The sequence below is a fragment of the Dermacentor andersoni genome, chromosome 1, assembly GCF_023375885.2.
Source record: "Dermacentor andersoni chromosome 1, qqDerAnde1_hic_scaffold, whole genome shotgun sequence".
Classification (NCBI taxonomy): domain Eukaryota; kingdom Metazoa; phylum Arthropoda; class Arachnida; order Ixodida; family Ixodidae; genus Dermacentor; species Dermacentor andersoni.
The window spans coordinates 215,010,935-215,034,222 of NC_092814.1; the positions used below are offsets into that span (position 1 = coordinate 215,010,935).

At 41.6% G+C, this 23,288-nt stretch overlaps 1 protein-coding gene across 4 annotated transcripts in view; it reads right to left on the minus strand.

Annotated features, from left to right (window-relative positions):
• LOC126548107 (probable phosphorylase b kinase regulatory subunit alpha) overlaps positions 1-23,288 on the minus strand; it is a 111,407-nt gene that overhangs the window by 74,825 nt on the left and 13,294 nt on the right. For all 4 annotated transcript variants that reach the window (XM_055063175.2, XM_050196217.3, XM_050196216.3 and 1 more), the window contains exons 4-19: positions 22,903-22,985; positions 22,751-22,831; positions 20,808-20,906; positions 20,565-20,711; positions 19,998-20,051; positions 19,781-19,903; positions 19,443-19,538; positions 19,181-19,288; positions 19,024-19,102; positions 18,800-18,934; positions 18,609-18,718; positions 18,303-18,447; positions 17,539-17,611; positions 17,318-17,409; positions 16,823-17,023; positions 7,507-7,774 (exon numbers count right to left, since the gene is read on the minus strand). In XM_055063175.2, coding sequence (XP_054919150.1) covers positions 7,507-7,774; positions 16,823-17,023; positions 17,318-17,409; positions 17,539-17,611; positions 18,303-18,447; positions 18,609-18,718; positions 18,800-18,934; positions 19,024-19,102; positions 19,181-19,288; positions 19,443-19,538; positions 19,781-19,903; positions 19,998-20,051; positions 20,565-20,711; positions 20,808-20,906; positions 22,751-22,831; positions 22,903-22,985 — 1,894 coding nt within the window. The remainder of the gene's footprint in view (positions 1-7,506; positions 7,775-16,822; positions 17,024-17,317; positions 17,410-17,538; positions 17,612-18,302; positions 18,448-18,608; positions 18,719-18,799; positions 18,935-19,023; positions 19,103-19,180; positions 19,289-19,442; positions 19,539-19,780; positions 19,904-19,997; positions 20,052-20,564; positions 20,712-20,807; positions 20,907-22,750; positions 22,832-22,902; positions 22,986-23,288) is intronic.

Genomic DNA, 23,288 nt, shown 5'->3' on the forward strand with positions numbered 1-23,288 from the left:
TCACTACATCCAATAGCTTTATACTGCCAAATGTGTGCCTAATTACAAAGGTTAGATATTATTTTAAACAAAACTGAGCTCATAGCCAGCTTTCAATGGCTGCAATAATATTGAAACAACACATGAAATGCATACCATGTACAGTCGCCCGCAAAAGTTTACGAGGCGTGGGTTTCATGACAAATGTGGATTTCTGCTCTGTTAAGGTGTAGCGCTTCTAATTTAATGGATCACAGTATAGTTCGCAAGAAATGCTATGGATCAAAGCTTTTAATAAGAGGCTACATGCACAGGCTTCATGAAAATTTGGCTCTTTTGCAAATCCCACGTCTCGTAAACTTTTGCGGGTGACTGTACAAATTTGTGCCCAGTTCTAATACTTCTCAATTCAAGATAGTTCACATAAACGTAAATCCAATAGCATTTAATACATGAGAATACTTAATTGGGAATAATTATAGAAAATAAGGTTTTTCCCATCTACATACAATAAAATAAATTTCTACCACGTTTCTCAACATACAGTAAAACCTCGTTAAACCGTTCCCGCTTAAACAGTAGTTTCGTTTTAAAAGTAGTAAAGCCAAATCCCCCACTCAGCGGCCATTGAACATAAGGTGTTTTGTATCCGCATGAACCATACCAGCTTATTGCGTACGTGTCGGTTAACACGTACCGTTTCCACTTTTCGTCGCGCAAACACGGCGGTGCGTCGTCTCCATCAGGCGGCCCGGCAGAACAACAAGCCTCAGAGATCGGAACGGCCTCTAAGCGCCCTGTGCATATGCGCGTGAAGCCACATCAACATCAACATAATTTCGGTGCCGTGCCAGAGAGCGTTGTGGCGTCGTGCAAGTGAGGACTCGCATCATGCCGAAGCTTGGATAAAAAAGACGCCGGGTGCTCAGCATAGAAGAAAAATTAGACAGCATCCGTGCTATCGAACATGACATGAAGAAGTTGGCGCTGGCACGCAACAGGGATCTGCTGTTGACTACGGTGTGTGGCATTTGAAATGCAAAGAAGTTGCTCGGCAGCGCTGCTGCAACCGCGAAGAGATGTCGACTATGAGGTTCGACTTTTCGCCATTGTTGCCTCTGTTGTTGCCGCAGTGTCGACTAGTGACAGTGACGAGGACGACGCCGAAAGCGACAGCATGAGCGATTCAGGCCCAACAGTGGCAGAAGCTGCGTGTTACGTCAGCCTCATGAATGCAATCGTCGTGACGAGAACAGCACCCGGGAATGAAAAAGGTGCCCCGGGACTTCTGCAGCACTACCGCGCGCGGGCACGGAGCATACGTAACGCCAACGAGAAATCTGCCGTGCGATGTTTGCCGAGAAGAGAGGGCTGGCTGAAAAGTTGGCACACAGCTTCAGTAAGTTTGAGGCTGCTGTTGTCGTGCTAGGCCACCGTGGCATCAGACAAAAATAACACTTTTGTCGCGTGAAGTGAATAAATACTGCATGTTTTTTTCACCTTTCATCGCACTCTCTCTGAGTTCTGTGTTCCGTTTACGACAGGTAAGTGGGCGATCTCATGCTATTTCGGTTAAACAGTACTACCGTTTAGTACGTACTTTTTCCGAGCTCTGGCCAACTACGGTTTAACAAGGTTTCACTGTACTACATATGGCTTTCTATAGTTTCCTGTGAGAAGGGCTTCTGTTTCTGAGGTAGCCGCTCGACTTGTGATTGACAAATAGATGGTGAAGGGATGTGTTGTTCTGGGCCAATAAGGTTTCTGCACAACTTTAACAGCCATGAAAGGTCTTAACTTGTTAACTATTATACAGTTTGAATAATAAAAAGCCAGCAACAATAAAAGCGGGCATATTTTGGTCGTGGTAATGAACACTTTAAGCCAGGATGTAGAACCGAACCAAAGTGAACTAAAAACTGGAACTGAACCAATTATTTTCCCGCTAACATGGATGTGAACCCAAAACTGAACTTATTGGAGGAACCGTTCTGAACTGGCTCAACGAACGGTTTAAAAGGCACTGTGGATGCTCTGCTATAGGGCACATCAGAAGGGAAACGTGGGACAAAGGCTCAAAGCATCCCGTAGTCTGCAAACGATTCCCAAGCTTGACAAGACTCAAATAACTTCAAATAACCTCAACTCAGTTTGTCATGTGTTGTTAATTTTTGTGTAACCAAGGCTGCCCTTTATTGATGAGAACTGTGGGCGCTTTACGTGTGCTCAGGCATCTTGCTCCAGCAAGGGGACTGGAACAACTCTGTTCAACTTTCTATTCTGTTTTGAAGCTGTATGCAGTCGGCTAAGCCGTAGTAGTAATCTAACAACTCACGAGAAAGTTATAGTGCTGAAACTCCAGACGTTCTTTCCAGTGCTGCTTGGCATCATGTGTGATGCGACAATGCATTATGTGACAATGACGGTGAAAGAAACAGGGACGGGAAGGTGCCTCTTGAACCTACAGAGAAACTTCATATGCATTCCTGCCAGCCTGGGGACCTCGAAATTCGAAACATTCGCCGAGGGGGAAATCCTTCTTTGTCTTTTTTTTTTTTTTCTGAGTCACAGCACCGTAAGAAACAGCTTTGAATCGCTTCCAGTACAGTTACTCGAAGTTTCGGCACTCATACTGTGACTGTAGATGGCGTGTGCACACGTGTATAATTAAGGAATACGTACCATGTCCTGTGACAGTGGCCCCTTTCCACTCTTAATATGCTTCACAGCATAAAAACACTGCATAACGACGAATCTGACTTAAGGAAACTAGTGATTATGCAGCCTTTGTCTTTGATTAGGCATTTACCTCACGCACACTCCTCAACGAATGTCTCAATCTGAAGTGAACTGAGTTAGGCCTACACTACCTACACAAATATGGCTTGGATTTAAATCTTACTTTGGCTAGCTACCTAGCACATAATGGCAATCACGAAATGGCTATGCTGTGTAACATGGTCTTTTTTCTTCTTCTTTTTTTTGGTAAAGCTGGGGCAGTTTTTATGGATTTTTATGGTTATGTTCGTACAATCGGGAGGAATTGGTTGGAATACAAGCGTATCCTGGACAAACCTGGGTGGTTGGCAGGTTTGCATACATGATAAGAAAGTAAATATTTTATTAAGAACTACAATGAATTTTCAGTGTGGCGCAAGTTTGCTCTACTTGGTACAAGTACGTGGAGTGATACCAAGCCATCAGTGTAGGTTGATAAACTGTGAATTAAGTCAAGTAAACCTGGAGAAACACAACTTCAGTAGCTGCTTCTTGAGTGCAATACACCATCGTCATAATGTAATTGATCTACATTCACAATACAGCAAGCTACAAAACTCCACAAGAACTCATAATGTAAAAGCGCGCTAATTCAAACACTTATGCAAAAAAACATGTCACAGCTTCCAAATTTCAGCCCTTTGAAATAACAGAAATTTGATGGAAGTGTTGTCAGAACTTGATTGCAGACTGTACAGAATGGAATATCCTTTGTAAGGGCAACTCCTGTTACACAAGCCTGTATTGCTTCCACATATTAAAGGGTCCCTGAAACGGTTCGGACCAATTTTGTAGACTCGTAGGGTACAGCTACAGTAAATAATTCACACCACAATTTGTGTGAAGCATCTCATATTAAGAGAAGCTACGGACGATTACAAGTTACCTTTCTCCATAGCCATGCATTTTCTCCTTAACATATCGCCGAGTGATCAGGGCTAAGCTCCGCCTTCACTGGATCTGAATCCTGATGGAACGTCGTGAAGTCTACCTCCGATTGTCTTGGAGCCAATGTGCAAAGCCTCTCCAACCTCTCCGTCAGCCACCTAGCAGTTGAACCCAAGCAAGAGCTATCGAAGCAGCATGCGTTAGGAACATTGTCTCGCAGTGCCGAGTGTGTCTGGTATTCCGGTAACCACAGGCGAGCTGGGCGTTTCGACGGATTGTTGGAGGCTTAATCTAAAGCTTCTCCATACTACTACTGCTGCGATAAAGCTCTAGCGCAGACGTACGTGAGTGGCCTGATCAGTCTGCACAGTCCAGTCACCTAGTGGCATAGAGCTTAATCAGCCAAACAAGGAGCTAATATTGCTCTAACCAAATGTAAAACGTTTTAAACATTAAGAAAAACAATGTGTTCACGATTACGCTCCTGCCAAAAATTTACACCAGCAGCAAAGTAGAATATACTTTGTTACTGCTATATTAGTTCTGTGTTTGGTTGAACTCTGTGCTGCCAGATGGCTGCACCGTGCAGACTGTTCATGTCTGTGCTTCCGCTCATCCGGTGAAGCGCCCAGGCCCAGTCTGTTTGCGCTTGCGTTCACCCGAATATCGGACACGTGAAACACTATAGTGGTAGTAATCCTCTGGCGTAAAGTCACAACTGCAAATGTATAAATCCTGACACTGATCAGACACCAACAGTCCGATGAGCTGCAGCCACTCCACTCATCTGTTGCCTTGCAGAGGGACACAATGTTGCAGCTTGACATATTGCCAGTCGCTATGTTTGGAGCCCATAATGTACCAAGGGCGAACCATGGTGCTCGCGAACAGAAAGACCGAGACCAACACCAACTGTAGAGCTCTCATCAACACGGAGCACATTGTCGCACAAGCAGACGACACTTGCTGTGTGCCGGAAGTCTTGAGCGTAGTGATAAATTGTCCTTGTGCATTCTCTTTCTGTTACTTTCTTTTTTGTAGAAACAATTTAACTAACATTCCAACTATTATGAACCACATTTGTCTGCCATAAAGCTCGAAAAATTATTGATGACACGCTCTGGGAAGCCAATCAGATAGCTCGCCCTACTGGCGTCATATGGTCACCTTGCATCACCTGGTCAGGGGCAGCTGAAAACTCAGTCGAGTGGCGTGGTGCGATTGGTAGCGATGTACATATTTAAAACCTTGTAACAAATTACATGCTTTATGAGGAGCACTTAGATGCTTCAATTAATGATAAGAAGGACCTACCCTAATGACTCAGTACATTTGTACAAAATAGTCAAAATGATTTCAGGGTCCCTTAAATATATTAGTCCCACAACCTCAACGGGCGATGTACATGCAGGTGCAAGACAGCTTACAGGTGAAATTAAAGGAAATTAGATGAGTTTTCAACACATCTAATTTATTTAGATGCACTGAAACACTGTGGCCTCCGAAAAAAATCACCGTACGCCTCTGCGCCTTGGTTCACAGTGTATTCAATTTCTTGCATAATATTTAAGACATCATAAATATGAGCTCTGTCCCAAATGTATGTCTGTCTCATGCATGTATGTATGTATGTTTAACATGTATGTCTGTCCTATGCATGCATGTTTAAAAAATTTCAGAAACTTTCAGGTTCATCAATGTGATCACCTTCAAAATGCACTGGTTCGACTTATTCAATTGCTTGAAGTACCCTTGAAAGTCCTCTTCTGCTAAGTGCTTCAGATGCAAAGTCATTTGCTTTTGAACTGTCGTCACAACTCCGAAATACCTCCCCCAGAGCACCAGTTTGCATTTGGGGAAAAAAAAAAGAAAACCTCAATGCCATTCCCATCTGTGAAGAAGGATGACCAGCAAAGCTGTGAATGTGGACCCCTTATGGAGAACTGCACCTCTGCCGCGGGTCGGCCCGGTATTGCACTATTTTTGGGATCGGCCCACGTATGGGGAGTGCTTAATGCCTGCTTCACCTCCGCCATGTGTCAGCTCGGCATTGCACTATCTTTGGGATCGGCTCATGTATGTGTTTAAAGGGACTGACAACCAATTTTCATGGTACCCATTTTTTGTAGTGCAATGTAAAGCTTACAGGTCAGTGTGTCTAATCATGAAAAGGTAATGCAGAAAACGCCATGGAACATATTTTATCAAAATTTTTCTACCTGCAGTGAGGATGTAGCCGTTCACTGGGAGCATGCTGAAAACAGTGATAGGTGAGCGCGATAGTGATTATACGCTGACATTAGTGGGAGGTAGACGACAAGTGCGGCCGTAGCTGTGAGAAGCATTATTTTGTTTATCAAGTCGATGTTCCTGCGACTCATGTTTTCAAAGTGTTAAAGTATTTCTGCAATAATAGCTACATGTTTTCGTGGTTTCCTGTTTAACTGCTTTGGTATTTAACCAGTCAATACAAAACCAATCGGATCGCAAACGAAACGACGCATTCACACGTGATACGCAGTTCAGCGTGTTGCCGTAGCCATGCGTGTGCTTTTGATTTCCGAAGCATAGAATAAAGCGATATAGTCTAATAATATACTAACTGCAATTTTAAGCAATAATTATACTATACTTAATAACAGTTGACTTAGATACAGTAATCTGATAGTATACATCCGAAGTACCAAGATTTCACTGCCAGGCCTCGTCACTTACTGGTTTTTTAGTCTTTGTTTGCCAATTTAAAATTATAATTCCTACTTAAATCGCGAACAGCGTGCTGGATTCTATCGCTATAAATCAGGTCAGTTCATTTCCATCAACGTCTCACAACACATTCTGGCCAGTTGTCAGTTCTTTTAAGCCTGCTTCACTTCCACCGCGGGTCAGCCCGGTATTGTACTATTTTTGGGATTGGCCCACGTATGAGGAGTGCTTAACATCTGCGTCACCTTTGCCATGGGTCGGCCCGGCATTGTACTATCTTCAGGATTTTTTTATACATGTGAACACGATAGTGGGGAAAGTAGCCCTTAACAGCTTCGCTGTAAAAAAAAAATGTTGCAGGGGGCTAAATTTGACAATTAGGGAGGGTGTCCCAGCACAGTGGTGGAATTTTATGCCAAAACTTCACATTCGTTCTTTCAGGGTTATTCACTTACATTGGCAATCATCGTGGATGGTTACTGCACAATTTTGTGGCTGACTCACGGCATTAACTTTTCAGACAGGCCTCATACATCAGTCCGCGTCACGTAAGGGTAGAAATAAACTACCTTTTTGCTTATTAATTTGAAAGTGAGGCTGGAAAACATTGTTTTCTAAAACATTTAAATTTCCCTAATTCCGCACAGTTATGAACCTGCATGAACTGGTTCAGACCGGTTCAAACCAGTATGTTTTTTCTCTGGAGCTGAACCTGAACTGAATCAGAAAATGTACAGAAGCCTGAACCTGAACCGAACCCAAAACATTTTGGCTCGATACCCTGCTCTAAGTTTGACACGCCCAATGTCCAGTTCAATGAATGGCATAAAGCTAAGCTTGATCGTGTTTGTAGAGTAGTAACAATTCAATAGTTTCAGGTTTATTACAGCTAGGTTCTACTGTGCCATAATTAATAGTGATTAGAAGCACACTCAATAAACTTGATGTGTATCTACTCAACAAACTTAGTGCAACCAAGGTAATCACCTCTTCTTTTACTGGTACATTTGTGCATTCACAGCAGTGAAATTAATGTAGAGAGTACCCAATGGCTCTCCTTTCAAAGTCAGACCATAAGATAGGAGTGGGTGGGGTGGGGATGGCACATAGCACCAAAAATATTCTTATCAGTATGCAAGACAGCAAGTGACATACTTGTTCAGCACTAGGCAGTGCAGTATGTCTCCATGCTCTTCAAGAGAATCACTCTCCTCAAGCAAGTCAAGCAATTCCTTCTCGGAAACCTTGTCTAGTTGAAGCTGGGACAGACCCAGGGTGGTGGCATTGCTGGGCTGGTCCACCATCTCGCACAGCTCTTCCTCATCTGTGTCATAGGCTGGCGAGCCCGTATCACCAACACCACCATACGAGTCCTCTGACAAAGTCGGCAGCAACTCCTCTGATTTTGTGCTGCTTGGCTGGTCTGCACAATATAGAGTTACAAATATCAAAGGGACGGCACAAGTCTACAAGACAAACGTAAATCATTGCAAATGATTCATTAGTGCAAGAGGGTGCTTTTTTACATTCTCCCCTTCCAAGGACATTTAAGCTGCTTGCCAGTGATATGCCTAGCTTCCTTTTTCATTATTTTTACCCTCTTTATTGGCTCACACACGGTCGAGTTGCTATCACTGCTAAGATCAGCCATTTTGCATGGCGGATACTATGAAAAGAACCATTGTAGAAATGAAGGGAAAGAATCGTTCAAAACACAATGCTTGGTTTCCACAACTGAGCGAGTCACAAGGTTTTGCACCTTCAATACATCAGGCTAGGTAGAGTCGAAGAGGCTTAACACTGTCGCAATGCAGAGATGTTCCTTCTTTGCCAAGAAATTTATCTGAGGATCAAAAAATGCATGCAAATAATACACATCAAATTTGTCATGTGATGTCTTAATATTTTCTATACAAATAATTACTGCCAACATTGTGTTTGATGCAGAAAAGCAACCACACCAGTTCTCCTAGTGAAACATAGGCACTGTAATAATGGATGGAAAGAATAGCTAGGTGCATATTTTCTATGAATGAATTTACTGCTGCTACATATGTTCTCTTGAACATCCACTTAGAGAAAGCATCTCCCATGACTGTTATTTACTAGGGCTTCATATCATGCATTATGAATATCTATGAACCAGCTGCCTCAAAGAAATGCTTCCAGGTGATATTCAAGAGGCAAGCCATTAACAGTGATGCGGTGCATCACAGTAGCCTACACTAGTCCACATTTGATGATATCATGTTCATGCCAAATCACAGTTCCCCAAAACAGCACCAACCAAATGTCACGGTGGCAAGGGACATAATGCTCATGCCAACCATCGACCAATCCATTACAACTTGGAATTGCAACAATGAAGTCAGACAGCAGTTATTTAAACGGAAGAAAAAACTGAGATAGAAAACCTTGTGCAAAACAAGTTTCAAACTATGTTTCAAACCAGCAGCATCTAAAAACTACTTTCTTAAAAATAAAAGAATCTTAAAGATGTCTTATTGTCAAAAAAAAAAATGCAATACAATGAAGAAATCACAAGCCTTCCATGAATGCACTAAATTTTGACTCCATCCAGTATAATATTTGTAGCGTATTCTTTTCAAATTTCTAGCGAAATTCAATGGTTGCGCTACTGACCCTACTCTTCGATGTTTTAGCGACACATGGCATGCAAGCATTCAACATTGTGCCGCCAATTAATACAGGGCTAGCATAAATGATTCATTTGTTTTGAAAAGGCTATATTTTCAAAAGTATTACATGTGCACACGTGAAAGATATATGAAAAGAACCACTAACTCACCAAGTTTATACACCCTCTACAAATGTTCAATATGTGCCCCTTTGGTAACACGAGACACGTCCAGACGATAATTGAGCTCATTTCATACATTTCATAGAATAGTCCTGTCAATTGTCTTCACTGTAGCACTGATGCGTTCTTTGAGCTAGACTAAGGATTGTGGTCGTGGGGGTACGTTAAGGACCTCATTTACGTTTTTTATTTGAGGAGTGAATGACTGTACATGAGTAACCCTCATATTTGAAAGTTTCAAGCCCACCACTAGCAACAGATGCAGTGTTATCACTTTCCTACAATGAAACATCAGAATTGGTAAGCTCCGCAGCTTCTGAGGATGATGGTAAGACAATGTTGACCACATTTGAGTGAAACGCTGCATTGCTTCAATTGCGTGACAACACATCCCAAAGTGCAAGTGCAGATGCCCGCCACAACATGCAACACCTTTGTGGTTACCATATTGTGAAAGTGGGTTTCGAGCGCAGCAGAAGCTGGGACTAGTTTGTCGCCCATACAGAGGATAGCAACAACCAGTGCACCCGAGAGCTTAATAATGGCAAAAAACAATAACAGACGGCTTAAAATTCTTGCCACGGAACAAGGCAACAATGACAATAAGATAAGGCCCCACATATTCTCCAAATGTATCTAATGGCTATAAATGCATTAAGAATAAGATGGTACGATTCTCAATCTTCGGAGTTTTTGAGTATTTTTTCAGGGTGTCTACCAGCCGGGAAAACCAAGAATTCTCAGGGATTTTGAATAGTTTGGAAATACTCAGGGAAAACTCGGGGAGTTTGTGCTTCTATCAGGGAATATTAGCTGTAATTTTACTGAAAGGGAACGAAAGTGGCGCTAATGCTGACTCGAGTGACAGAAAGGAATTGTAACAAATCGTTTTTGACGCCATGTCGTCGGCAGGAAGAGTTGCCAGTGTACAATCAACGACCGCTTTTCCGGGCAGACGATTTTTGGGTCATGCCCAATAATTCGGACAGCTTCGCGGCACCACCAAGTGCCCCATGAGTCAATGCATAAGAACGTATGAAATTTCGGACGCAAGAACCCTTCGCCGTCTGATTTTCCGGACTTTTTGCCGTGATCGCAGGCCCGAAACAGCATTAATTAAAGCCACCACTGCCACCATTTTTATTATTTCGCTGCCTCGAACTGACGCTCTCGCACGCAGATCCGCTGGCAGCTGTAGCACCACCGCTGCAACGCTAGGCCGAGCTACTTCGACGTTCGTTACTGTTAGTAATGTGCTACTGTTTATAATGACGCCGACTTGGCCTCTGTAATCCTCACCAATGGCCTCAAAGCCCGAAAGCACGAAGCGTTAAATTTTGTCTGTTTCTGAAAGTAAGCTACGCCTCAATACAGAAATGTTACGCGGTGAAGCATATGCGAAGTATTGCGGTGACGTTTAACAAGCGCGAGAAGGGGCAATTGTCATGGGACCCAATATGTATTCCTGAATTATACATGCGTGCACCCGCCATCTCCTGTCCCAGTACAAGCACCAGTATGCCTAATAAGTGTACTGGCAGGCCTTCAGAGCTTCTCTGGATGTGCCTGTGGCGATTTGAGCCTTTAAGGGCAGTAAAAGATATGCATTCATTTTTTCGAACTGCTCGATTTTTCGGATTTATTCGTGGCCCCTATGGAGTTCAAAAAATCGGATGTTCACTGTACAACTGACCTGCTTTAAATGGTCCGTGGGGCGAATGCACGGCGGAAGGAGGACGCGAACAGAAAAGACCGACGCAGTGCGGGATGAACGGGAACAGAAGTGTGCCGCCGCTTCTTTGAAGGAGCTTGAGCTCAAAAAACGAAGTGTTGGCTGACGCCGAGATGCAGCTGTCCCTCATTCAAACCAAAATACACTCTTTGAAGCAGTGAAACGCAACACTGAGGCATTATGCGTGGGCTGAGAGTATGTCAGGGCAGTTGAGGTTGACTTCCCAGCTGCTGAGAGACAATCTCAGCTGTGACAAAGTTCGGGCCTCATACCAATGAGCTTGCAATCAGGCGATAGAACTAGCTCATATTCGAAAATATTTACTTCTGTATGCTCTGTATGCATGTTCAGCTCAATCGGCTATGGGCTTTACTATTTCTTTCGAAGATATTTGATTCGCTGTGAATTTCGCTAACCCCCTCCCTTCTGTTTTCTTTTTGAATAAAATAAACACTGCTCCTTACTATTCAAACCGGATTAAATCATGTTAGTTTTTTTTTATTTTTTAACATGCTTGCTAAAGAGTGACAGCATCAGGCAACATTATGTCAGCCAATCTTGACATAAAACAAAGTTCTGTGTCACTTAAGAAATTTTTCAAAGGCACTCAGCGAAACTCGGAAAACTCGGAGAATTTGGAAATGTCAATTTAGAAGACACTCTGTTTTTTAATCTAAAGTCCGGGCTGGTAAGAGCTCATATTTAAATTACATTAGAAAGACTTCCAAACAAGACAAAGGGTTCACGTGAAGGATACTTCAAGTGATAAATACTAGGCAAACAAGGGAAGGCTCAGCTTGGAGCCAATGTCTTCACCATGGAACTTGCCTTTAGCAGGAGCCTGATGAAAATAAGTTCCCTTGGTAAAATGTTGGCTCCTGGTTGAGGTTTGCCTAGTCTGCCCACTGTTGGTCAGAGAGACTTGTCTCTAGGATGTTTTCCACAGCAAAATTTTATATAAAATGTTACTGCAAACTCATATTTTCAAAATTTGCCTTTCTTAACCATTTCGCTGTCATGGACGTACCGGTACGTCATCGTGCTTCCCCCCCTCAGTGTCACTGACGTACCGGTACGTTCTCTATCATGCGTTCAAAATTTCACGTCTGAGCGCAAAGCTGGCGCTACTGGACTGGCCACGCCATTAGTTGAATCTTTCTACAAGTTCGTATTTTCGCCCAGCACTGTGTTGGTACATGTATTGAAGAGTACAGTGCGACTGCCACTCGCCCCTCTCTCCTTGCTTAGTAGCGCGGTCGCTCCGCATTCGCTGGACCATGCGTCGCACACGTGTGGTTATGGGTTCAAGAGTTGTTCTGCCATCTCCGCTGGTTTGAAGGTTTTTAGTTTTCTTCTGTTGGCGCGTCTGCTACGGTGCATCAAGTTCACGGGCACGCGCCGTTGCCTCTCCGAAAAGAGACTGACACCTCACTCGATTGCTGCTTTCGCTCTCTCGCCACACCCTCGCTTCCGGCTTGCAGCAGTAACTGTAAAGCCCCTCAAACTTTGTTTTAGCCTTTTTCCATCACACTCTAGCTTCTTGATCACACAACGTCCCGTATCTCTCCGTTGTGCGGGCGACTGAAAGCGCATCCTCCCTGCGCACGGTTGCTTTCGGATGGCTGAGCGCACGGGACCTTTGTCTGCTCATTGGAGCGGTGGCTCTTCCGACTCAGAATAGGAGCTGAGCTCGGATTCGGACTCGGACAGCGTCTCATCCGAGGAAGAGGTGAGTCCGCATCATCAGATTCAGATGTTGAAACGGCGGGACCATCATCCCGGAAGCGTGCGCGGCGAACGGAAGCTATGTGGAAGAAAGGAGATTTCTCACCGACGTTGTTTCCTTTCGACGTGTCACGTTCAGGACCGTCCGCGAGCGCAACTCTTCAACCGGATGCGCAAGAAGGTGACTATTTCAAGCTGTTTTTTGATGAGCCAATCGTTTTACAGATTGTGAGTGAAACAAATCGGTTCACGCGAGTGAAGACAAGCGCACAAGGAGTTGCGCACACGTCGCGGCTGAGAGCTTGGGTGGAGACAGATGTAGCAGAAATGTACTGTTTCCTTGCGGTCGTTCTGCTATGGGCCTGACAAGAAAGAATGCCTTGCAGGAATACTGGAGCACGAGCCCTATGTTGCACACACCATTTTTTTTGCTGAGAACAGTGCGGCCATTTATGGAAGCAATTCAGAGCAAGCTGAGCAGCCTACTACTTCCACACCAAGACCTGTGCATAGACGAGTCTATGATGCCATGGAAAGGGCGGCTGTCATTTCAGCAATACATTCCTTCAAAAAGGCACCGCTTTGGTGTCAAGTTATTTGTTCTTTGCGATGTCAAAACCGGCTACATTCTGAAATTTGTTGTGTACACTGGAGTGACGACAAACATGACCATGGCCAAGGATTTAGGATTTTCTGGCTCCGTCGTTCTAGAGCTACTTGAAGACGACCTCGGAAAAGGACATTCGCTATTTGTAGATAATTGGTACAGTAGTCCAGCACTGTTCAACTGCCTTCAAGATAAAAAAACCAACACATGTGGAACTGTTCGGACCATTAGGAAGGGGCTTCCAAATTTGTCAAAAAAGATAAAAAAGGGGAAGTGGAGTCATACCATACCAAGACGCTTCTTGCGCTCAAATCGCATGATAAGAGAGATGTACATGTCCTAACGTCGATGTGTGATGCACGTCTGGAAGACGCAGGGAATGTGGATAGGGTAACAGGCGAGAACAAGCGAAAGCCTGCATGTGTTCTCGAATACAATATGAAGATGGGATTAGTGGACAAGACGGACATGATGATGAGTTTCGCTGAAAGCATTAGGAAGAGCCTCAAGTGGTACAAAAAGTATTTTTTCATATTATGGACATATATTATACAAGAGTTGCACACTGCTAGGAGGAGAGGTGGAAAACGGAGCGGTGATGACCTGACGAGGCTCACGGCACAACACTTTCCCCAGATGGTTCCTCCGACCGAAGCCAAAGGGAGCCGCACCCAACGGAGGTGTCACATGTGTGCGAACACTGTTCGAGGGCAAAAGAAAAGGAAAGATACCCGTGTGATGTGCGCTGAGTGCGACAAAGGCTTGTGCCTGGACCCATGCTTCAAGATCTACCATAACACACACTCAAGAAGTATTCAACAGCGTTTTTTTTTTGTTTTCCATGTTACCCTCATTTATCTCATTTATAGTTAGGCAGATGATGATGATGATGATGATGTTTACTAACAGCTGCAGAACACTGAAATGTGCATATTGCATTGACTATGTTATTTGTATACCAATAATAATAAAAAATAAATTGCTATGTTCATTCCCTGTTATGCTCGTTCCCTGAAACCAAGCCGACACTGGGGGTGCGTCACGGCCAGAAAGGTTCGACAGCGAAAAGGTTAAGTATAGAAAAGTTAGAACTTTGGAGGCAAGGTCGAGGTGTACTGTAGTGGTGTCCTTTATGCACCTTCTTCTTTACTACAGAAAGTATTGAAAATAACAAAACAGCTCCACAATTGCGCAGCCTGGGCTCTCATGAGACAACATAACATGCAAGAATTTCCTTATACTTTTTGTTAGTAACTATACCCATTTACACATTGCAAGAGTCTTTACTCTTTTGAAAGTTAAGGTAGAGCAATGGTATTTAGCGCGACACCTTGCATAATTGCGACGTACAAGCCTTCCAATATTCATTGAAATTAAACCAGTGGTTCAAAAACTGACTCGGCTTGAACTGCATTGTACATTAACTCTTTCATTACCGGGCCCAAAGAAATTGATCAATTTTGATTGACAGTTTTTGAACACATTGTTAAACATTGTCGTTGGAATTCTTCCATGCGCCGTATTAAATTATGACTGCTTTAAACTATTAGTCAGATTTGACTATTTCCAGCACATTGGGGAGTCTGTAAATAAGGTTTGACAGACGGGATCATCAAAACTAGCCTCCAGTGCTCCTAGCATTCAAACAACGCAAAATTTGCACTTTGGTCAATTCGGCTACATAATTTTTAAATGATAGCAGCAGTGAAGACACAGAAGCTTCTGTTGGGTTGTCTAATTTTCCAATCCGATGTCTATGCTGTTTTCACGATGTCCCAAACATCAGTACATGCTCAAGAGCACTTGCTTTAATGATTGCATTCGACTAATATAAAGAGGAACTTTGCACGGTTCATAAAGAACATTTGACTCAAGATTATAGGACAATTAAAAAAATTTCAAGGATGCCGAAGGTGAAAATTTAAGGATGGGGAAACAAACCTTTTCATACACACACTGAAAAGTAGTGACATCTCCTTCTTAGCTGCAATTTCTTGTAGCTGAGCAGCTTCTGATTTGGACACACACTTCAAGCTCTTCAGGTCATTTTTCTAAGATGACTTTCCTATTGTAATAATGTCAATTGCCTTTTGGCATGATTGCTAGTAGCGTCCGGCTTCAGCCAAAGATACTCATAGTGTTAAAGCCAAATTAATTAAACTTACTTTTTGCCAAGCATTTTTAGAGCCTACAGCTAGCTTTAAAATAGAGCAATAATTGCTGCGGTGTGAACCAACTAGTGGCATGGCTTGGTTGCTTGATCTGGCTTTGACTAGCTCCACAATTGCAATGGTTACTTAAACAAGCCTGTCATTAGTGGCTGTGGACACACCATGTTGCTATCAGTTAGGGACACTTTCAAAAGAAAATATCGAGGATTGTTTCCCAATAGACTGTGTCCATGGCATAGCCACTAGTGGAGTTTGTTATTTCGATTGTTCAAAAGTCACCCGCAACCCCAATTTTCAAGGAATTCAAGGTGCGCATTTATTTTCAAAGCGTTTTAAGGGTTCTTAACTTTTCTTCCAAATTCAAGGTGTACAAACCCTGAACTCAAAGTTTCCTGCCATGGGTTGCTTTTATCTATCAGCGTTTAGACAGCGTATGTACAACTAATTACGAGCAATCCTTCCAGTCATGTGCAGTTTCATTCACAAAAGAGCACACAGTTGATTTCAGACTGACGTTCAGCAAAAGCGTGACTAGCAGTCTAATTTCTTACTTTTTGAACACCGCCTGTGCAAATGCTGCAATTAATTGCTGTAAAATACTGTGCAACACTCCACATTATAGTACAGTACTGTACAAAGTGCGTGAAGGCTTAAAACATGTGAAGGCTCCAGCGCCAGTTCAAGATGCACAACTAGACTAGCTTGCTTGCACAGAAAAGCTGATCGAATGCAATAATCAAGTGAGGAGGCTTGTGCATGCTCCCCAATCTAACAGCCATTGCTTCAAGAGCCTAAAGAATGCAGTAAAAAGGGAGCCAGGTGCTTACTGCAATGAGTAAAAATAAATGCTCCTTGCACCACAGGTGCTTACTCGTTTTCACGCTTGAAAAGCCAGGGTTTTCAGCCACCAAATCGGCATTTCTTTTTTTCGTGATCTAACTTACAGAAGTTGGAAAATAAGAGCAAAGCGCACATTTTGTTTACTTCAGATTTTTTTACTCTCAGTACTTACACTAAAAATAGGACATTATTCCTTTCATTCATGCTTCTTGAGCTGCTTATTTACAGTTTAACATAAGAATTCTCAAAAACTCTGAGTAATTATTTCTGCTTTACTTTCATTCATAACACAAATGGACAGGATACAATTTAATGTATCATGGCATATGCTGAGACTATAGATATTGAAATAAAATGGTAAAACATGAAAGCACTGAAAATGAGCACAATTCTAGCGGTAAGGAAACAGTTAAGTGAGGAACAATCAAGAATGATGGGTGAAAACTTATTGCAACCTTCTTTAGTGTTTACTAACCCTTACTTGAATAAAAGCCTGATAACCAGACATATTTCATTCCTCTTAAAAGTGTGTTCAATGGAGAACCTTGTGTAATGATGCATTCTGCAAAACTTACCACATGAGAAGAAGTTTTCCACATGAATGGACCTTGATCTCTTTACAAGGCCCTTTACACCCAACTTCCCACGGCTGCCAAAAGCTGATGGACTCTTTGGAGGGCCAATAATAGACTGCCTCCTGAGGAAGATGGAGTCTCTTCTTACATCCTTTCTGCTGAACTCTTTGTTCAGGTATTCCCTGAGTTCAGCTGGAATACCTGTAAAGAGTGGGAACTGCAGTGAGCAACACTTGATACCATTTTAACAGCTGTGGGGCTCATGTTCAAAGCACGTGCAGAGAACCGCGAGAAACTGTTATCAAATTAGGAATCACACAAAGAAAAAGAAATACCACACAGAGAACTGTCAAGCTGTGCTGCTCTGGGAGTTATATACTGGAGAAAGGCAATGATGAAAGTAAAATTGGAAAAACTATCATTTTCAAGGGGAAACAAAGGCTTCTTGCTTTCTTATACAAAATGAGGGTTCATATCTTAATGTCAAAGACGCACATTCTGGATGTCCTTCCTCTTGATTTCCAACAAAGCTGAGGCTTGCAATACAGGAAGTGCTCACAAATTCCTCAAGAGTACCTAAAAGAATGCTAGAAAAAAAAAAAGAACAAATTTCTTGGTTCGTTTACTTTTGCAAAAGTTTTCCATTGTCCTAACTTTGCTGGGCAAGAATTCCAAGTAATATACACCAAAGTAAAAATATGAGGTCAGAAACATACCGAGTACCAGTAGTATAACCACTTTTTAGCTTCTTTATTGTGGCTATAACCTCCCCAGGTATTTTTCCATTATCTGTAAAGGCAAAATCAATAAAATGAGGTGCAAAACTTTAGATCATTTGAGATGCAAACAAAATTCCTCTTTACAAACCGAAAACTTCAAGAAAACAACTTTTCAAGTCAAGTTGAGTGTACTAGTGTTTTTAAATCTAAAGCTGCACAGTTGTCCAGAACCCCAAAACTGGTCATGGTGCAAAAACTGCTGCACAAGATGTATTCATTTACTACTCCTTCCAAGAAATATACACCAACAAAAACGAAACCTTGCTTTGTTGTAGACATGTCATTTGTTGTTTTGCCAATATTCATCATACTGACATATTCAATAAGCACCTGCCAATTTGTTTCATTAAAGAAACACTGTAAAACTGGAGGAACATGTAAAATTCTTACGTTAAGGAAATGCTTTCACCTAAAAATAGAATGCTCTTTGGCCAGAACTGGCCCTTGCGCTACAAAAACCCAATCATCATCAAAAATACAGCTATAATACAAATACAGGATCCCAAAGCAAGCTCTGGGGTTCTAAAATTTAAGTGTGCAACTAATGCAGGAGTGGTTAATTGTAGTGCAGATATACAAGATGACAGCAAAGACGAGACGACTGTAGCACTTGTCTCGTCTTTGCTGTTGTTGTGTATGCTATCTGCACTACGAGTCACCACTATGCCGTACCAACAAGCCCAAAAAGCCACATTACTAACGCAGGAGGTCCTGTGAAACAGGTAGGATGACTGTTGGCCTTCCAAGCATTCTCCACGCTGACTTCAGATAGGCCACCTCGGTCTTGAAAGTATCAATGAGAAGGTCAGTGTCAGAGGCAAGATAAAATCGATGTTGGTCTGCGAACTGGAACGAATAAATTTTTGTGTGCATTAGTGGGGGATATAGGTCCATGAGGGAGAGTTAAATTAAAAGAAATTATTACAGGAAATTGCAAAACACTGCAACAACTGCCAGTATAAGCATGCAATTCAAACAAGTTGGTAATGCACTCATAGTAAGTTTACCTGAGGAGTGAATACCAAGAGAGAATCCTTGAACAAGTACATTTTGCTTGTGCTAAGAATGCCCACATCTCGTGACTGTCGTCCACTCAAGCCCAGTTTAGAGCTTCTTCCTACAGAACAGTTTAGAGATGGATGAATCAACAACATTCATAACAAAAAGTTTATAAATAATATAACAATGCCCAGCAAACCTAGATATGTATAAATATGTCCTAGAACCCTTGCTGGTAGCACTTCAAAGTCAGGAACATCTTGTATAGTCTGCACAAAAATCTCATGGTGCATCAACTTTTCTTGTATTATGTGGTCTTCTGCAAGCACCACCACTGCAAAGATGAAAAGCACCAAGTTATCTATCATGCTTGCCATTCACTCAGAAGACACTCAAGTTGCTAATAATAATAATGAAAGTAACCTTGCACCACCACGTCAGGTCTTTTCTCCGAGGCCAGCCTACGATTCAGGGGGTCCAGCTCCCCAGGAACAATAAAACCCTGGAAACGTACATAAGAGGTGAAATTAGCAAAGTGAATGAGCAACATAAAAATGCAGATTAAAAAAAATGGGATCACCTCTTGTAGAAGTCGGCCAATGATGAATAATGACTGCGCCCACATGAAAGGAGTCATGCCAACGTGAACTCTTGGCTGACTGTGTGGATTCTTGTATTCTGCTTCAACCTACACAGCAGTGTGCAGTTCCAATACGTAGAAGAAGCATGCAGGGAGGAGGCAATTACTGTACATACCATAGTTACATGATCGGCCGCATTTAGAAGCTACTGTAAGGTACGAGTTAACAGGGCTAAATTATGTGCAAATTAATATCACAGACCTTGTCAGCTGATACAGCATACATTTCTGGGACCAGTTTAAGCCCATCATCAGTTAGAAGGAGCACCTGCTCCAAAGCATCACAGTATTCCTCCACCTAAATGAAAACCACAAGTGAAAGATTCAAATATTACAGAAAACAAAGCTTAGACTAGTCTTGACAAAAAAAAGAACACCTTCTAGTCACACACAATGACTGCAATGCAATGAATATTTTACAATACTTCATTATGGCATATGAGCTATCGTGCAGCACTCATCAAAATTTACTCAATTACAATATATGTTGCAGAAATTTTCTTATGCTGTTTGCAGGACACCAAAGCTTGAATTTGTTACCTCCAGGCGCTCCCCACGGAAGCAAGCGTCAATCACCAAATAGCAGAGAAAGAGTGGCCACTCGCATTCAATGTTTTCGAAGTGTTGTAGCTCCCAAGATTCATAATACAGCCTGCTTGGGTCCTGCAAATAAGACTGCAGCTATAGACAAACAGACAAAAAAAAAATCGAACAGAGAATAATAAATGCATGGACTCAAAATGTATGGATTCATTACCTCCTTCGCAGTCTTGTAGCCATCCCGTAAAAACCTTTTACAACCATATTTGCCCTAAGCAAAAAATAATATTGTTATTTTTTGTACAGCAAACACTAGACTACAGCATAAGAAAGACATGTTAATGTCATTTTGCTTCTTGACAATTGAAGATACTGTCAACTTCCTTAAATGGATATTGGAGTTATCTAAAAGCTTAAAATGTGTACAAGCTTTAACAAAAAAATCTAACAAAAAAAGAGCACTTCACTAGCACCTCAGACAGCAAGGATGTGCCTAGAAGCCCTCACAATAGAAAATATTTCTTTTTTTTGCTCATGCTGAGCAATCGTTTTTGTTGCCTACATCAGGGCTATTTACATGAAATGAAGAATGCTGCAGCACTACAAATTCCCTACATCACTAAATTAATCTGTCAACTATTTTACTGCAACAAATTTACATCATACACCAATGAAACCACAAAACTTCTGCAGTTTATAGAGCTGCATGTATTATTGTAGAAGTTAAAAACGACACTGCTTTTGTTTTCAGACAATTACTACCTCCTTCAAACTTGGCATGTACCTTCAGCTTTTGCAGAATGCTTTTTCGTGTCTGAGCTATAAGCTCTGGGTCTTCCACAGCAAATGCTGGATAGCCAATAACTGAGAGAAGAGCTGCGTCCACTTCTTTGGAGTTGGACTCTCGTGGAAGCATTGACTGCAGCACAGCCTACATGTACAGAAAGCATGTCACACAGGGTTACAAGGTTGAACATTAGTATTATTATTATTTTTTTCAGAAAAATCGATTGGGATGCATACTAACATTGCACTTCTGAGCTTCATCAGCCAGGACATGAATCACGGAAAAGGGGCCCCCTTTGCCCCCAAACAGATCTAGGTCATCCAATGCTTGAAGAGCTGCCTACAGCAAGACGAAAACAAAAATTAAAATGCGTAAACAGGAGCTGCATGGCTTGTCTTCCATGTACAGTAGATAAACTTCACTGCCAATATCCCTTCAACAGTGGTTTCGATAAATGTCTAAAGTAAAAATTTAGGCAACCTGGGCCTCACAAAGCCACAAGACCAAGTAAGAAAACAAATGTAAAAAAAACTGACTTCTCAGGACTTGTGCTGCTGAAAAAAATGCAGCACTTGCTTTAAAAAAGAAAGTATACATTGAGCACTTCTATTTTGACTGAAGCAGATAAATTCCTAAATTTTGCTCCCTGAGCAAAGTTTGAGAAAATTTGGTCAAATCTAATGTTTCCCTGAAATTTCAAAAGCTCCAATAAATTGCGAAGGATTAAAACTATACATCATTTTGTGTGAAAGTTGGCGCCATATTTGATAGCGCATTAAAACTCAGAGTTATTGAAGATGGGAAAAATTTTTTGAATTTATGAGCAACCCTACATTGGTCAGAAAAGTACTTCAAGTCATTCATTTAACGATTACTGACTTACTACAACTTCTATTTGACTGTGACCAATCATACATTCGCTTGCTTCAGTATAAGTTTAACAATGCTGCATGCAAGCCTGAAAGGTCGCTTTAAAGCATGATGGGCTCCATGTCAGTCTGTACTATACATAAGACTATGCTAAGGACCAGCATTTATTAGTAACATTTAGCATAAGTACAGAAATGCTCTAAATTAAACATGGCTGCGTGAGTAAATGGCTGGTTATATAAACATGGCTACAGGAGTAAAAAAAGTTTTAATGCACAAATGCAAGCTAAATGCATGTTTTAATGCTCTCTCACATGCTATTTCATCACTTTCAATTGCATAAAAATGGATCGCCCACCCATTTATGCACATAAGGCTTGTATTTGGCACATATTTTTATGAAAACACGAAAAGAAACCCAAAGGCCAACAGGGCTCACAGAAAAACAATTGTTTCTTCCAAATATCACTTTGAAAAACAATGGTCCGATTTTTTATTCTAAATAATCCAGGAAATGATAATTCAAACTGAGGAACTGCAGTATAAGTAATGCAAAAGATGGCTACTACCAATACCTCTCTCACACTGCTTAGCTGTGACGTGCAGCTGAGTTACCGAAAATTGTGAGGGAATAAAAAAGTTTGCACCATACAAATCAACACATGACACGAATCAGTTCATGAGATCAAAGGTGTTGATAAAATGGTGACCTCTGTCTTGCAAAGCTCAATCTTATGCAACAACTTTGCCCAGAACAGTGCTACTACACTGAATGTTAAATTTAGGGAAAATGGATTTTAATTTTTTTTAGCAAGTCACAGGATAAAATTGTTTAATTTCAAGACAAGACCTAAAAGTAAATCTTTCATAAGTGACAACATAAAAGGTGTCTTCTTTCAATGCTGCTATTTTTCAATGAAAATGGGACAATGAAATAGTCTAGTTCCAGTGCTCCATCTTGTATTGATTATTTGGCTGTCTCATTTTTACACTGGAAAATAGTGCTATATCAAATCAACCATCCCAACAGCACAATCTTGTATTCTTTCAATCTCCCTTTACATCTATAATACAGCACCATGCTCTAGATGAACAAAAGGCCAAAGCATATGCAGCATATGGTATGCTAGATATCATTTCATCCTAACTAGAACTAATTTTGCTACCATCTGCACACATAAAAGTGGGGCCTTAAATCAACATGCAAATAGATGGCTACACTGCATATCACTGCAGCTACACTGCACATGCATTTATATAAATTGCTACACTTCGATCAATATAAAGGTGAGCTAAGACAGTGAACAGCATACTTTGGCCATTCCGATAGAGCTTGAGTTCAGTTCTGGTAACCCGTGGTTTGTTTTGTCACCACGTTCCCAAATACCATAGTCCTGGAAAAAGAATAGAACAAGTTATACAGGAGAAAAAAAAGTGCCCTTGATACTACGTGCCCATCACTTACCGGGATGCAGTATGTAGCCTCTATGTAAAAGACCAGGTTTTGTATAAAATTGACTTCATCTAAGTTGAATACTATTTGAAGACCTGAAAGGTGATTAAAAGGTGTCAATGATACAACATAACATATGTGCGAAATGCAAATAGCTTTTTTCCCCATAAGTTACTTTTTCAGATGCTGATGCTAAAGAAGTTACTGATGTGAAACATTTTTTTGTTTATTAGGCAGCTGCTGACCTCATACTTATGGTATGAAGCCTGAATAGCTTGGGCATGCAAGAAATAACTGCATCATCTTCTAATACAACCAGTTCAAAACATGCACCAAATGCAGCATGAATTTGGCAGTGAAGTAGGCAGAAGTCGACCAAGGGTGCTATGCTGGTTGAT